Source organism: Taudactylus pleione, unplaced genomic scaffold (genome assembly GCF_031769625.1).
Source record: "Taudactylus pleione unplaced genomic scaffold, aTauple2 ptg000145l, whole genome shotgun sequence".
Lineage (NCBI taxonomy): Eukaryota > Metazoa > Chordata > Amphibia > Anura > Myobatrachidae > Taudactylus > Taudactylus pleione.
In genome coordinates this window covers 1376136-1391500 of record NW_028284547.1, presented here as the reverse complement: position 1 = coordinate 1391500, position 15365 = coordinate 1376136, and the positions used below count along the sequence as shown (strand labels likewise).

Sequence of the window (15365 nt, the reverse complement as noted above, 5' to 3'; positions counted from 1 at the left end):
TGCCATTCTCAGCTTACGTTTTGTTGCTATGCGTTTGAAAGTGATGGGCACCCAGGCCAGCCAATTAGAAACCGGCATGGGGACGCACCGTGCCAATCACACAGCGCGGTAGGCCTAGCGTCACTCGACACTGATTGGCATCTCGAGCAAGCCAATTGCTGAAGCGACAGCTGTCGACGGGGTCTACCGGATTGGCGAGTGGAGGGGCGGGGTCTCAGCTCCCTGCCTGATTGGGTGACTTCGTGCGGGGAGAAGGGTTGGCTGCCAGGCCTCACGTGACTCCGGGGAAAGATGGCTGCGCCGGTGGATGATGAGTTCGAGGATGCTCCAGATGTGGAGCCCCTGGAGCCCACACTCAGCAACGTCATAGAGCAGCGGTCCCTCAGGTGGATCTTCGTGGGTGGGAAGGGCGGAGTGGGCAAGACCACCTGCAGGTGAGTAACGGGGTGGGGGAGAACCGAGGCCAGATGTCAGCTGGGAGGAGACGGGCTGTACCAATTGCGCACCTGTGCGGGGGGGAGGGGAACGTGGGTGCAACCATCTCTGTATAGGGGTGTGTTTCTGGGCATGTACCCGGGGTGGAGCTACAAGTCCCAGCATAACCTTCCATGTTGGGTGCTGAGACCTACAGGATGGAGATGTGTTCTATGGAGGGCTGATGTACATTAATTACTCTGAGATCAGCGACCTGCATCCTTCCCCCGCGGCGCCCCTGCACCCTTCCCCCGCGCTGCGCTCAGCCTGACAGACGCTCACATTACAGAACTCTGTGAAATTGGTGTTAGCAAATTTACTGACTGGGTGCGACAGATAAGCCATTATTGTGCCCCTATTTATCCCCAGCTGCGCGCCGTTGTGTCTCTTTCCCCGTTCGCCTCACAGTGACTCGTCCAGGGAGCTAGCATTCATTCCAGGGATATTAGCCGACTTGCTGACTCCATGTTGGGACATGGGTACCATAATCCTTGAGCTGCCTCCGGCCTCCCTGGATACATCTCTGGACAGCACAGCGTGGCGGTAAAAACGCGGTTTGCCAATCAGTAAATGGTAATCGCAACAATTGGGCAAAAGTATAAAGCGGGATCAAGCGCTTTCCCAGCATGCCCTGCTATCGGGGGACCGTAAGGTCAATTACTTTTGCAAACCACATGTATAGTGTTTAAACAAGACCATGGGTCAAATGTAATAGGGTGAGAGTTTAGAAAATGTGAGAGTTTAGCAGGAAGCTCTTTCATTGGTGGAGTTTTATCTTCAGAACGGGAAAACATCCGGATGAGAGTTTAAATTGTGAGGGATTTTTGAGTCTAAATACATGCGTGTTTTCATGTTCTCGGACTCTATTACATTGGCTCAGTTTAAAAAGTGTGAGAGATTACTGATGAACCCTCAAATTTTCTAAACTCTCACCCTATTACATTTGGCCCCATGACTGAAAGTAGCACATGTTAGTGTAACTATATAGAGTACACTCTAGTATTGGCCTCAGATATACCTATTCATATTATTCAGGACATCTCTATTGTGACTTTTTTCCCAACGTAAATAAAGCATGATCTTATAATTTAATAGCTCATTCCTTGAAAATGTCCTGACCTTGTATTTGGTATCAAATAATAGTACCTTTTATAGGGAGCAATTCAGTTAGGAGTGAAGCAAAATCACTCGTACCAGTGCGATGAGCGGTCAATGTGCAGTGCACACAAACCCGTATAGTCAGTAACCTCAAATTAAGCATTTTAATACATAGGGATGCACACTTAAATGCATAATTTGGGGGCAATGTAGGGTGCCGTCCAATGAATTCCAAAACCGTTACGACACATCGCAGCCGTCGTCCCTATTTGAATCTAACCCATAGTGTTAAATATTTTTCTGATCGTTTCTTATTCATAAATAAATGAATGCATGCGACTGCGGGTGTATCTGCATGCAAAATGCTAAGTGAGTGTCACAGCTGCTGACACTGTAACGTAGCATTTCGCGTGTAGATAAACCCGCAGTCGCATACATAATATAGGCATGCCGCATATCATTTTAATCAGCAGAAGCTACGTGTGTGTTCTATTCACATCGCTTTGAAAGTAAGACGCATTTGAAGGTAAAAAGTTGTACGATAAGACGCTCAGCGCTACCGAGTCACACAGCGCTCACACATTGTTTAATGTGACTTTTGGCGCACTTTGAGCCTTCCAAACCTGATGAACATTTTAATGCTCGTAGCTCCCTGAAGGCCTGATTCAGAGGCGGAGGCAGACGCGCCTGCAGCTATTGGCGATCGCCCACCTGCGACTTCATGCAAATTCCAATACAGAGCGCTTCCCTGGCGTACATCCGTGCGTACGAATGTTCAAGGCCTGTGACGGCTGCTGTCAGTATCCATAGATGTAGTAATTACGATTGTTGGGTATTTATGCTCGCCATCGGACCCACCAATCGAAATATTCACCGGCTCTGTGCTCCAGTACATCCAGTGTTGGAAGTGCGAGCACCGCTGAACCAGGCAAGAGGTTTTAATGAATAAAATATGTACCTATGTTCAGGTTGTAACAAGCAAATCATCATTGCTGTTTTTATTTACCATTTAAAAGAAGCATAGAGCCCCAACTGACTAATGGTTTGGAAAGACTTGATGGTTAGATCCGGGGACCATTGCCATTCCGGAGAAAGCCTGCTCTGTATATGTTCTCTGGAGCTTACTGGGAAGCTCTACTCACTGGCTGCAGTTTCAGGTCACCCTTAAGAATATCTGCACTCTCTCTACCAGTGCTCTTCCCTCTGGGTGCCGACCAGAATACTTTTTTACAATTACACAGACCCTCTCCCCATTTCTATATTTCATATTTTACCTAAATTTGCAATCTACTATAAATAATAATAAAATTCCCCTGCTTCCACAGAATTGCTACACCCTTCCCATCCCGACACAGAAATCATCACCGTTCTACAAAACCGTCCTTCCCACGCCACCTTCCGTCCACCCATTCACCTCCCTAAGCTCCAGCTGTCTTTCAGTTACGTCTCGGGTCCTTGGATGTCTTTACTTTAAGTTTAGAGCTCAGTTCCCTGAAATAATATCTGATGACCTTCCATCCCCCTCTAGCTTTGTCACTGGTACTGTATATGAAGGTACCACTTGATCTTCCACAGAGCCTCCAAACTTCTGTTCCACAACGTACCAAACCCAGGAACCTTCAAACTGGTCACCATTCATGGTCTTTGCTCTTCTCCAAACTATTGAATCCTCACTATTGTCACCTGCCTGGCCTTCCCTCCTCTTACCATGTGCCCTGAAGCAACCAGTCCCTTCATTACTCGTAGTAATGGTCTCCAGGAGCAATGTGACGAGACCTTACCAAGACCAATATCAGACAATTTATTGGGATGTGCCAGATCAGGACTGACCTCCAAGAGTAGGTCGTTCGTTTACTTATACAAAGAAATGTGCTGCCGCTCAGGAGAAAAGGACAATAAAGATCCAACACTTCAATGAAAGTTTAATATAATGGACTCTGGCGGAATATTTTATTAAATCAAATTATTTCCCACAATGCTCTTTAACTAGCAAAACCCAACATACAGGTTGATTGAATTTGTGATTTTATTAGTAACATTCACACAGACCTGAAACGTTCCATAGTTTGACACCGCACTATAGAATCTCATTATGTGGCCGAGTTGTCTTCTCAGTGGTTTACCATTTAGGCTCTATGTGATTCCCTATGGTGCGGGATTCGAAGGCAGTAAGAAGTTCATTTACTAAGCGGAGGCTCAAAGTCCGAAATTTAAAAGGGCAATGCGTTTAATGGCAAAACATTATATTTTGGTCTTGAACACGCCAGGATACGTCGGCTTTTACAAACGGTCACTCAGTAAATACCTGTGGTGTGCATAGGAGAACATGCCCCCCCACTTTCCTCCTAACTAGTAACTGACCTAGATTACTGCATGTAACCAGTAAGCTCAGTGGCTGTATGTGGGAGCGGTTATTAGACTGGATTGAGAGGTAGTGACTGGATCCTGGTGTCTGTGTGTCCCCCCCTAGTTGCAGTCTGGCCGTGCAGTTGTCTCGGATACGGGAGAGTGTGCTGATCATTTCCACGGACCCCGCTCACAACATCTCCGACGCCTTTGACCAGAAGTTCTCCAAGGTCCCCACCAAAGTTCGTGGCTATGACAACCTCTTTGCTATGGTAAGCAGTCCGCATCCATTATAAACACTGCACACGTGCCACTGGCCGTCATACACACGGACATTCCGGTTTGCTGTGCACCATGTAGACCGTGTGCTCGTGAACTGAACTTTATAGGGTAATTTACTCTGTATTAATGCTGAGACTGCCTCAAGCCCTTGGGGGGGTATTCGTGTCCTTTCCTGTGCTGAGTGTTATACTAGCTGCTGTGCATGCAGTGATTGTATATGTGACTGTCTCTTTGCAGGAGATAGACCCCAGCCTGGGGGTGGCAGAGCTGCCGGACGAGATATTTGAGGAGGACAATATGCTGAGCATGGGTAAGAAGATGATGCAGGAAGCCATGAGCGCCTTCCCAGGAATAGATGAAGCCATGAGCTATGCAGAGGTGATGAGGTGAGCCGGGCCGCGCAGTCTGTTCTGTCTACCCCTCCTGGGTAACTCCATGTTTCTGATTGGGCAGTATTGAGAAGGGGAAGTTGTGCGCCCTATTAAAAAAAAAAACCCAAAAAGGATCTTGCTGCTGGAACCCTGTGTCCAGCTCTCCTAGTATTACTTGCCCCGCTAGGTCTCTCTCTTTGTGGCAAGTCGCTGACTTTTGGTGAAGACTTCAGTAGGGGTGATGGAAGCAATGGTGGGATCCGATCACTTTGCAGATGTTCTATGTGATCATAAAAACTATGAGGGCCAGAGTGTCCTAGAAGCACCAGAGCAGAGAGCGACACCCCCAGGCAGGAAAGAGGAACTGCACGGGTTGTGACAGGTGCAGGGTGCTAGAATGAACACTAAATAATGAAAATGTCGTTGGGATTTGGGACTTCATTCAGAGTCGTTCGAAGCGGCAGCACGGTCGTACGCAGCCGATGTTCGCTAAACTGCGCATGCGTACAGTTCGCAATGCGCGTGCGCAAACTAGCCGCTACGATCAGAAATTTCTCTTTCCTTGATCACCCCCAGGTCGGTAGTTTGAGTGACAGATTGCGGCGTTTGTGGGTGGTAACATGGGAAGGTGCTTGAAAACGGGGGAGTGGAGATCCGAACGCAGGCGTGCCTCATTATGCGAACGGCGTTTTAAGGGAGTGCATAATTAACAAAGTAGCGTCATGGCACACGTGACGGGAGGTTTTACACTGACATGATCGTAGAGCTTAAGAGAAGGTAAGGTCAACCTTTAGCTCTACGACCAGTTCCGATGGTATACGATGCTCGCGATTAATCCTTATGTAGCCGGAGATGACGTGCTATGCGTACGAGATGTGGGCGTATTTTTAGCGATCCGACCGCATACACCCCTTGGTCGGCCAGCTAACGATCCGACCTTAGGGACGCAACATGCGTGTGCATCATTAGCATATCCGGCCCCTTTTTCTATACGACCGTGCGGCCGCTTCGACCGACTCTGAATGAGGTCCTTGGTCTCTGTGTAACGTACATGGGCAGATTGGTTCTGCTGGTCGGTTGGTCTCAGATGTTGCATATGGAGGCCGAATTTGCTGATAAGTAAATCAGTGGTTAGGAGGTTACGATAGTTGTAGCTGGAATACATTCAGAAGGGGGAGAGATTACCCGTGGCTTACCCCAGGGACATCAGCTTGTAGATTATGGAGCAGAGAAGGTGGAATAAGATAGAAGTGTTTTATCACAGTACAGGATGGAAGCTTTCTGTGTAGGAGGACGTAGTACAACAGGAAGACGCAGGTGAGTGCTGGAGTGTAGCAGGTATAGGGGAAGTCAGAGGAAGAATTACCTTTCTCTCTGCTTGCTTCCCCCCCCCCCCAGGCTGGTGAAAGGAATGAATTTCTCGGTGGTGGTCTTTGACACGGCCCCCACAGGACACACGCTCAGGCTCCTCAACTTCCCGACCATTGTAGAGCGAGGCCTGGGGAGACTGATGCAAATCAAGAACCAGATCAGCCCCTTTATATCTCAGGTGGGACCTCTCCCTTTTCCGTAGCCGCCAATCACCCTGATCCCTCCAGCAGCTCACTCCTAATACCCTGCCTTCCGCCTTCTATCCCCCCAGATGTGCAATATGCTGGGGCTGGGTGACATGAATGCCGACCAGCTCGCTTCCAAGTTGGAAGAGACTCTCCCCGTCATCCGATCGGTCAGCGAACAGTTCAAAGACCCGGTGAGAGGCTTATCGGCTTACTATACACAGAACTGAATGGCCTATTATGAGTTACAGTATTTGGGCTGTGAGAAGTCACTGCTAGAGCTTGTGGCCCGTGGTTTAAAAAAAAGACATATTGACTTTAGCATGACATCTAAACTCTGCTTCCATGTTCTATTAGAGGTTACATGTGCGCATTGGACCCTATGGGTAACAACTATCCTATCTGCAACGGTTACCCTGTAACCGATCTCTAGTTATTTGTATACAGCACTTTCCTATCCTGCAGCTCTTTTTATTCAGGAGTCAGCCATTGCGGGTCCTCTGTTTACCGCCGGCCTCTTGGTATCATCAGATTTAAGCAGAGCAGTGTGAAAATCTATTTGCCCCGCCCCATTTAACCATGAGGGGGTGGAGCCAACAGAATGTGACTGTAAAGGACATTTCTTCCTCACGTTCCATAGGGTACGCAGGGACTACGCCAAGGTATAGGCTGGCAGATGGAGTCTGGGCACCAAAAGGTTAAATTCTTCAAACTTGAGCAGTCCAGGCTTCTCTTCCCCTATACCCCGCCTCCAGCCCCAGGCAGGTCGGTCTAAAGTTTGTTGCCTCAGGAGCGGCCACAGTTAAAGCGGAGCTGCTAAAGCAGCCTAATTTTTTTTCTTTTATCTATGTTGAGGAGGTAGCGCCGTTCGTCCTTCTGCCGGCGCGGGCAAGCGGGTGGGGCGACCTAGTCTGGGTCCTCGCTGCACAAGGAGGATCCTAGCTGCACCAGACATCAGGCAACTAGGTAAGACATTAGAGCGGTTTTCACCGCCTGTGCTGGAGACCATCGGCGGTGCTGACAGTGGGAGGCCGGGACACCTGCACTTCCGCTAGACCACCAAGGCACTTAGGCAGCAGGGGGTCTGCAAAGTAGGCTCTCCCCGTTAGCTCCTCCCCCCGGCCCATGGTGTGAGCCCCCTCGGAGGCTTCCCGCCATCGGGTTACTCCACCTTTAGTCCTTCAGTCAGACCCTGAGTGGCCAATTCATTGCGGTGCTGCCTTCAGTTAGTCTTCAGAGAGGTTGGCTCCTGTCTCCCTGTATACCTCCCCCTCAGGTCAGGTTATACAGTTTAGCTCCATCCAGCCGACTGGGGTTGGTTTGTTGAGCATTATATGCCTGTTTTATATCTTTTATGCATTGAATGTGACTGTGAGCTTGTTCTCATTTCTAATTTCTGTTCTATTTTTCTTCTCCTTTCTGTTGCTGTGAAAGGGGTTAAGCCCCACTCATTGTTCTCAAATTTTTGCGGCCCCTACATTCATTGCACTGTTCCCTATTGCGCACCTCTGTTATATAACTTGGTGCGTGGAACTTACCTTGGAATTCAGTAACAGGTCTTCCAAGTGCAGTAACAGGTCTTCCAAGTACAAAATGCACAAGGAGGTGGAGGCTCCTTTGCTGTGTACATGTAGAACTTGTTCTGCTGGTCTTTCCCCACAGGAAGTGGTCCAGGATGGTCTCTGTATCCGGTGTTGCACAGGCACTCAGCAAAAGGTCCCATCTTCAGCTTCCAGCCAGGAGCTGGTGGTGGCGGCCATCCTGTCGCAGGTAATGTCGCAGTTGGTGGATCGCCTTACACCTCCCGTGCCTGTCCTCCCTGCCTTGGGGGTTCAACCTGCCCCTATTATGCAGTCTATTCTGCAGCTGCCTGTGCTAGAGCCCCTATGGATGAGCACCTTCTCCCAGTCAGTGCAGGGATTAGCACAGGTGTCCAGATGCTGAGGGTGCTGGATAAGGACCGTACTTCTGGACGAAGACCATCCAGGTGTGAGAGCTCTGTCCCCCAGACGGGTGATGTTTCATATTCGGATATCTCCTCAGACCAGGAGGAAGATAGTTCCGTACCTCAGAGGAAGAGACCTCTTCGGTCCAGGGAAAGTCTCTCCCTCAGGTGGACGTTGTCACCTTGGTTTGGGTGGTTAGATCGTTTTTTTTCTATTGAGGACGAAGAGACGACCCCTAAATCCAAGGCGCCGGTTTTCAAGCGTCAGAGAAGGGTTTCAGTAGAATTCCCTAAATCTGACCAATTTGAGGAAATGCTAGCGGAGGCTTGGGCCGCTCCTAACAGGCGGTTTCAGGTCTCCAAGCGCATTGCGTCCTTTTACCTGCTCCCTGCTGAGGAGCATAACAAGTGGGAGTCTCCTCCTGCAGTTGACGCGCATATTGCTTGTCTTATCAAGAATTCTACCCTCCATATCCCTAATAAGGCCTCCCTTAAGGATCCGACGAATAGGAAGTTCCAAAATGTATGCTCATGCAGTTGCTCTCGCATGTCCAGCCCTTGCATCTGCTCGGGTGGCTAAGGTAATTGGCTCTTGGGCAGACCCCCTTAAGGAGGGCCCATGGGAACCAGTTATTACCTCTGGTGGCGCATATTAAGCAAGCCGCTTCCTATCTTGACGTAGTGGCCCTGGACACCGGTACCTTAGCCTCCAAGGTGTCGGCTTCTTCTGTGTCGGCCAGAAGGGCCCTCTGGCTTCGCTCTTGGCGCGCTGACTCAGATTCTAAGAAGGACCTTCATGCTCTTCCTTATTCCAACGATGTTCTATTTGGGCCGGAATTGAATAAGATGGTAGCCACTATGGCGGCTTCCAAGACAGCGTTTCGGCGGCAGCAGCCCCTAGAGCTTGAGCGTCTTCTTTTCACTCGCAAGGGAAGGCCAAGGGACAGTCCTTTTCTAGGTTCTATAGTTCTTCCTCTAAGACCTCCAAGCCTAGAAGCAAGCAGTCCTGGCCTACCAGATGCCCGGCTGCTAAGCCAGCTGAAAAGCCTGTCGATTTGGTGGGGCGAGCCTCTCCCTGAGGGACCCCAGTGTGAGAGACGGCTTCTGTTTTTATCCTTGGCGTTGGTTCGCGGTGTAGTATCACAGGGCTACACTCTGACCTTCCAGAAGCATCCACCGGCAAGGTTTTCTCTACGCCAATCTATTCTTGCTTCAGAAGCCGAACGGTTCCTTCCTTCCAGTCCTCAACCTCCTGTCCCTCAACAAGTATTTGCGAGTTCCCCAGTTCCGCATGGAGTCTTTGCGCTCAATCATTTTGGCATTGAAGCTGGGGGAATTCATGGCCTCCTTGGACATCCATGACGCCTATTTACATGTGCCTATCTGGCTCAGTCCGCCAGCTCTTCCTCCGGTTTGCGGTCAGGGAGGAGCACTACCAGTACGGCTCCTCGTGTTTTCACAAAAGTCATGGCGGCTCAGTTGCAGTGCAAGAGTATCAGAATTCTCCCTTACCTGGACGATCTGCTTATCCCTGGCAAGATCTCTGGACATGTTCAGGGAGCACCTCCGTCTGACAATAGACCTTCTCCAATTGCACGGATGGGTCATTAATTGGAAGGTCCTCCCTGACTCCGTCCCACGAGATGCTCCACCTGGGGGCCCTGTTAGATTCCAGGGTTCTGAGAGTGTTCCTCCCAGTGGACAAGATTCAGGATCTGCAGGATATGATTCGAGGGTTCTTACTTCATCGCCGGGTGTCCATACACGCCTGCATGCGGATCCTGGGTTCACTGGTCTCCACTCCCAGCCTCTCCAGGCGTAGATTATGGCTCGCTGGAATGGATCCCATCTCCAGATCAAGCTGCAGACAATCGTCCTGTCTCGGGAGGTTCGTCTCTCTCCCTCGTGTGGTGGCTCCAGAGCTCCCATTTGGACAGGGGTCGCCCCTTGGGTCCTCCTCACCACGGATGCAAGTCTTCCCGGGTGGAGGGCTGTGACCTGCCAGCAGTCCTTCCAAGGTTGATGGACGACTCAGGAGAGCCACCTGCCGATCAACGTCCTGGAACTTTGAGTTGTCTTCAGGGCTCTCTGTCGGGCCCAGCAACTCCTTCGGCAACGCCCAGTCCAGGTACAGTCCGATAACGCGACGGTCGTCTCTTAGATAAACCATCAGGACGGCACTTGCAGTCGCAGCTCCATGAAAGAGGTGAGTCGCAGTCTCCGCTGGGTGGAGCGTCATGTTCCAGCTCTGTCTGCGGTTTTCATTCCAGGGCTCCAGAATTGGGAAGCGGACTTTCTAAGCTGCTAGGACGTTCACTCAGACGAGTAGGACTTTTCATCCGGACGACTTTCAGTTTCTAGTTCATCACTTTTGGTCTGTCGGACATCGACCTGAGGGCGTCTCGCACTAGAGACCCGGGGGCTCTTCTGGTGGACGCCTTAGCATTTTGTTGGACTTTCAATGTCATGCACATATTCCCTCTGATCTCGCTTCTGTCGAGGGTTCTCCGCAAGTTGAAGTTAGAAGGCGGCACTCTGATTCTGGTAGCTCCCGATTTGCCGCGTAGGGCCCTTTCCGTTATCTTTCAGAGACAGATTACCTTGATGCCAGATGTCCGAACTTTCTTTCACGGAGTTCTCCACGTGCAGCCTCCGGTGGCTCCGTGGTTCTTGTCCCTTGTCCTTCGGGCTCTTCAGTCATCCCCCTTCGAGCCTTTTGACTCGGTGGGCCTTCTTTGGCTCACGTGGAAGATTACTTTCTTTCTTGCTATTGCTTCGCTTTCATGTCCGATTTGAGCGTGCTGTAGTGTCACTCTCCTTTTCTAGTCTTTAACTTGGACCAGTCCGTTCTTCGGGCCCGGCTAGTCTACCTTCCAAACGTAGTTTCCTGATTCCGAGAGATTGTGGTCCCGGACTTTGTCTGCGGAGGAGACCTCTTTTAGATGTTATGAAGGCCCTCTAGATCTTTGTAGAACATACCAGGGATATCCGGAAGTCAGATTCCCTTTTCGTCCTCTGGTTTCCATAAACAGAGCTGACCGGCTACGAAGCAGACTTTGGCCAAATGGCTCCGTTTAACCATCCGCCACGCTTACGTAGCGGCGGATCTTCCTGCTCCGGCTGTGGAGACTGCTCATTCCACCAGGTCGGTTGGTACCTCTTAGGCAGCTCGTCGTGGCGCCTCTGCGGAGCAGTTTTGCAGAGCAGCCATGTGGTCTTCTACTCACAGTTTTGTCCGATTTATATGCATTTGATTTGATGCCTTCAACTCCGAGAGTGCGGCCTTTGGGCGACAGGTAGTCGGTGCAGCTCAGGAGCGTCCCCTTCCTTGGAGGAATTGCTTTGGGACATCCCAGCGTAGTCCCTTTGTCCCCTATGAAAGGGTGAAGAAGAAAAGGAGACTTAACTTTGTCTTACCTGGTTAAGTCCTTTTCTTCAAACTCCATAGGAGACATAGGGCGCCCACCCTGACGCACCTGGCTGGCGGGGTTCTCCTTGTTTTCTGGTTTCCCTGTCTCTTCGGGTGTTTGTTTCTGTGTGTGTGTGTGTGTGTGTGTGTGTGTGTGTGTGTGTGCGTGCGTGCGTGCTGGTCTTCCTTCTCCTTCTTCCCGCTCCTGCCTTGGGCTTGCTAACCTGTCTGGCCTGCCTGGGGCTGAGGGCGGGGTATAGGGGAGGAGGAGCCTGGGCTGCTCAAGTCTGAAGAATTTAACTGTTTGGTGCCCAGAATCCGCCTGCCAGCCCAACCCCCCACCCCCTTCCCCTCTGTTGTGAGACGTAGCTGACCAATTGGCTTTGTTCTCCGCACACAGGAGCAGACGACGTTCATCTGCGTCTGTATCGCCGAGTTCCTGTCGCTGTACGAGACCGAGCGTTTGATCCAGGAGTTGGCGAAGTGTAAGATAGACACCCACAACATCATCGTTAACCAGTTGGTATTTCCTGACCCCGAGAAACCGTGCAGGATGTGCGAGGCCAGACACAAGATCCAGTCCAAGTACCTGGACCAGGTATGCAGGGGAAAGGGACGGCAGGGTGGTCAGAAATGGGAGAAATGGACAGAGGCATCGTATGGAGAGAGGGGCAGGGAGGGAAGAGACTGCTGATGAGGGTGGGAGATGGGGAGCAGCAGAAGAGAAACATAAGGCAAGAATAAGGGAAGGGATCAGCTAATAGGGACAAGTGGCGGTAGGATGCAGAGGCTTCTGGGAAGAGAAGAGATTGGTGGTTAAAGTAGCAAGACACTGAGTATTATCGCCCCATATCGTGATTACATTTAATGATATGAAAATGTTGCAATGCAAGGGGTGTAAATACATAAATTTTTTTACATGTGGGGTAAATACTGGCTGCTTTTGCATGTAGCCCACAAATACTGCACAGCTTAATTATTACTCTGCAATTTAGATGTCCGTTTGGAAACACTCCTCCCAAATCTAAATCTCTCTGCACATTTTAAATCTGCCCCACCTGCAGTGCAGCATGGTTTCACCAAGATGATCAGTTGAGAGAGATATCTCACTCTATTCCCAACTCTGAATCAGGCCCATAGAGTTGGGGCGCTTGGTCTCCAGTTATGACTTTATCATGCAGCCCCACCCTAGGGTGCAGTAAACAAGAGGTCTGTGGTGTTCCTTGAAAGCCTAGTGCCTTGATAAATGCAGGAGTGAACACTAGGAGATGTAGTACCCTTCTCCTACCACTAGGTGGCACACAGCAAGGAGGTGAGTGTAACTGACGCCTGCAATACTTGTTCTCGTAGATGGAGGATCTCTATGAAGATTTTCATATTGTGAAGCTTCCTCTCCTCCCACATGAAGTCCGTGGTGCAGAAAACGTCAACACTTTTTCCAATCTCCTCCTGGAGCCATACAGCCCACCCAGTGGGAAGTGAGGTGTCAGGGGGCTAGGCGGGTACCTCACCCTTTCATAAGCACTACAGAGACAAGCAAGACAGACTCCAGCTGACAGATCAGGTTTTTCCCTCCCAAAACCTCCTGTCACCCCTCCCCCCCACCTTTTTATTTTTGGGAGGGGTCTATTTATTTTTGTATTTTGGGGAACAAGTCTCTTTGTACATCTCACTTCGACCTCCTTGTTTTCTCTGTCTGTTCTGTCTCCCTCCCTCCCGTATTATCTGTCTAGTTGTCTCGTATTTTCACTGACCTATGAGAATGACGCTGCATATATCAGTAAAGAGCATGACCACCACAAGAACTGTACAGTGTACGCCGGGTACACTTATTCCTTCCATAGTAATAACACATTCTGTAGTGCTCTGGGACTGGAGCGACTATTAAAATCTGTTTATAAAAAACCTAAATTGTTGTGTGGTTATTATCAGTGTATATATCAGGGCCGGTTCTAAGGGTGTTCGAACCAGTGCGGTCACACAGGGGCGCCACCCGTAGAGGGCGGAACCCCTCCCCAGCATGCTGATATCAGCGGGACAGTACTGTCCCGCTGTTTCACCCGTGGGCCAAAGTGGCTCGTGGGTGGTCAAATCGGGAGGTTGGGGACCCCCACCGCCGCAGCTGTGTTGCGGAGCCGGACCCCGGAGTGTGAATGGATGCCGCGAGTATACGCGCAGCAACCATTCACTGATGGGAGAGGGCTGGGGGAAGTCCAGCCAGTGACGGAGTGCTGGGCTTTACCCCCAGCCTGACGTTATTTGGAGGCATGCCATGTGGGTACGCCTCCAAATAACGTCTCAAAGGGGGGCGTGACCTATATTAATTAGGCTACGCCCCCAAAATCGGTCGCGCGCGGTTAGGGCGCCTTCTGAAGGGCCGGCACAGGGTGCTCTGAACCCTGGAGCCAGCCATGGTATATATAGTATAATACAGCGCAGTGTGATCACTGTGTAATGATACTGAGTATACACTGATAGTGATCACACTGCACTGTATAATGATATTGAGTATGCATCACCGCCAGCGGGTTGCTTAGGATAGCTAAGTTTTTTCCTGGCAGCCCCAGTTGCGGGAGAAAATGAAGAAGGAGCTGTTGACGTGTCACGTTCCGCTTCAGCTGACTGTGTTTTCACCAGCAGGTCTTTGCACCTCTGCAGGCTTGTGTCGGCCGGAAAGAGAGACACCACATAGTCTTTAAACCTAGGATCGAGCACGGTGGCCAAAATGTAGTGGTCTGATTTCAACAGATTGACCATCCTGGAATCCTGGCAAAGCGAATGAAGGGCTTTATCCACAAGTCCCACATGCCGAGCGGAATCGCTCCGTCTTAGCTCCTCCTTCACTTTCTCTAGCTGCTTCTGCAAAAGCCTGATGAGGGGAATGACCTGACTCAAGCTGGCAGTGTCTGAACTGACTTCACGTGTGGCAAGTTCGAAGGGCTGGAGAACCTTGCACAACACGGAAATCATTCTCCACTGCGCTTGAGTCAGGTGCATACCCCCTCCTTTGCCTATGTCATAGGTGGATGTATAGGCTTGAATGGCCTTTTGCTGCTCCTCCATCCTCTGAAGCATATAGAGGGTTGAGTTCCACCGCGTCACAACCTCTTGCTTGTGATGGCGGGGCAGGTTCAAGAGTGTTTGCTGGCGCTCCAGTCTTCGGCACGCAGTCGCTGAATGGCGAAAGTGGGTAAAAATTTTTCGGGCCACCCAAAGCATCTCCTGCACGCCCTGTCGCTTTTCAGAAAATTCTGCACCACCAAGTTTGTGTGAGCAAAACATGGGACGTACTGGAATTTGCCCAGATGTAATGCCCGCACAATATTGGTGGCGTTGTCAGATATCACAAATCCCCAGGAGAGTCTAAGTGGGGTAAGCCACTGGGCGATGATTTCCCTCAGTTTCTCTAAGAGGTTGTCGGCGGTGTGCCTCTTACTGAAAGCGGTGATACACAGCGTAGCCTGCCTTGGAACGAGCTGGCGTTTCTGAGATGCTGCTACTGGTGACGCTGCTGCTGCTGTTGCTGCGTAAGGTGATACATCTACCCAGTGGGCTGTCACAGTCATATAGTCCTTAGTCTGCCCTGTTCCACTTGTCCACATGTCCGTGGTTAAGTGGACATTGGGTACAACTGCATTTTTCAGGACACTGAGGACACTTTCTGACGTTTCTGTACAGTCTCGGTATCGCCTGCCTAGTGAGGTGGAATCTAGACGGGATTTGGAACCGGGGACACACTACCTCCATCAATTGTCTAAATCCCACTGCACTAATGGCGGATACCGGACGCATGTCTAACACCAACATAGCAGTCAAGGCCTCAGTTATACGTTTTGCTTCAGGATGACTGCTGTCGTACTTCATCCTACTCGCTAAGGACTAAG

General features: G+C 50.4%; 1 protein-coding gene across 1 annotated transcript; it reads left to right on the top strand.

Annotated features, from left to right (window-relative positions):
• The first annotated feature begins 237 nt into the window (after window positions 1-237).
• GET3 (guided entry of tail-anchored proteins factor 3, ATPase) lies at window positions 238-13373 on the top strand. Its single transcript, XM_088473923.1, has 7 exons — window positions 238-434; window positions 4043-4190; window positions 4438-4586; window positions 5970-6120; window positions 6214-6321; window positions 11882-12079; window positions 12832-13373. Exons 1-7 carry the CDS (start codon window positions 292-294, stop codon window positions 12961-12963), a joined length of 1029 nt encoding a protein of 342 aa, XP_088330049.1. The 5' UTR covers window positions 238-291; the 3' UTR covers window positions 12964-13373.
• The last annotated feature ends 1992 nt before the right edge of the window (window positions 13374-15365 follow it).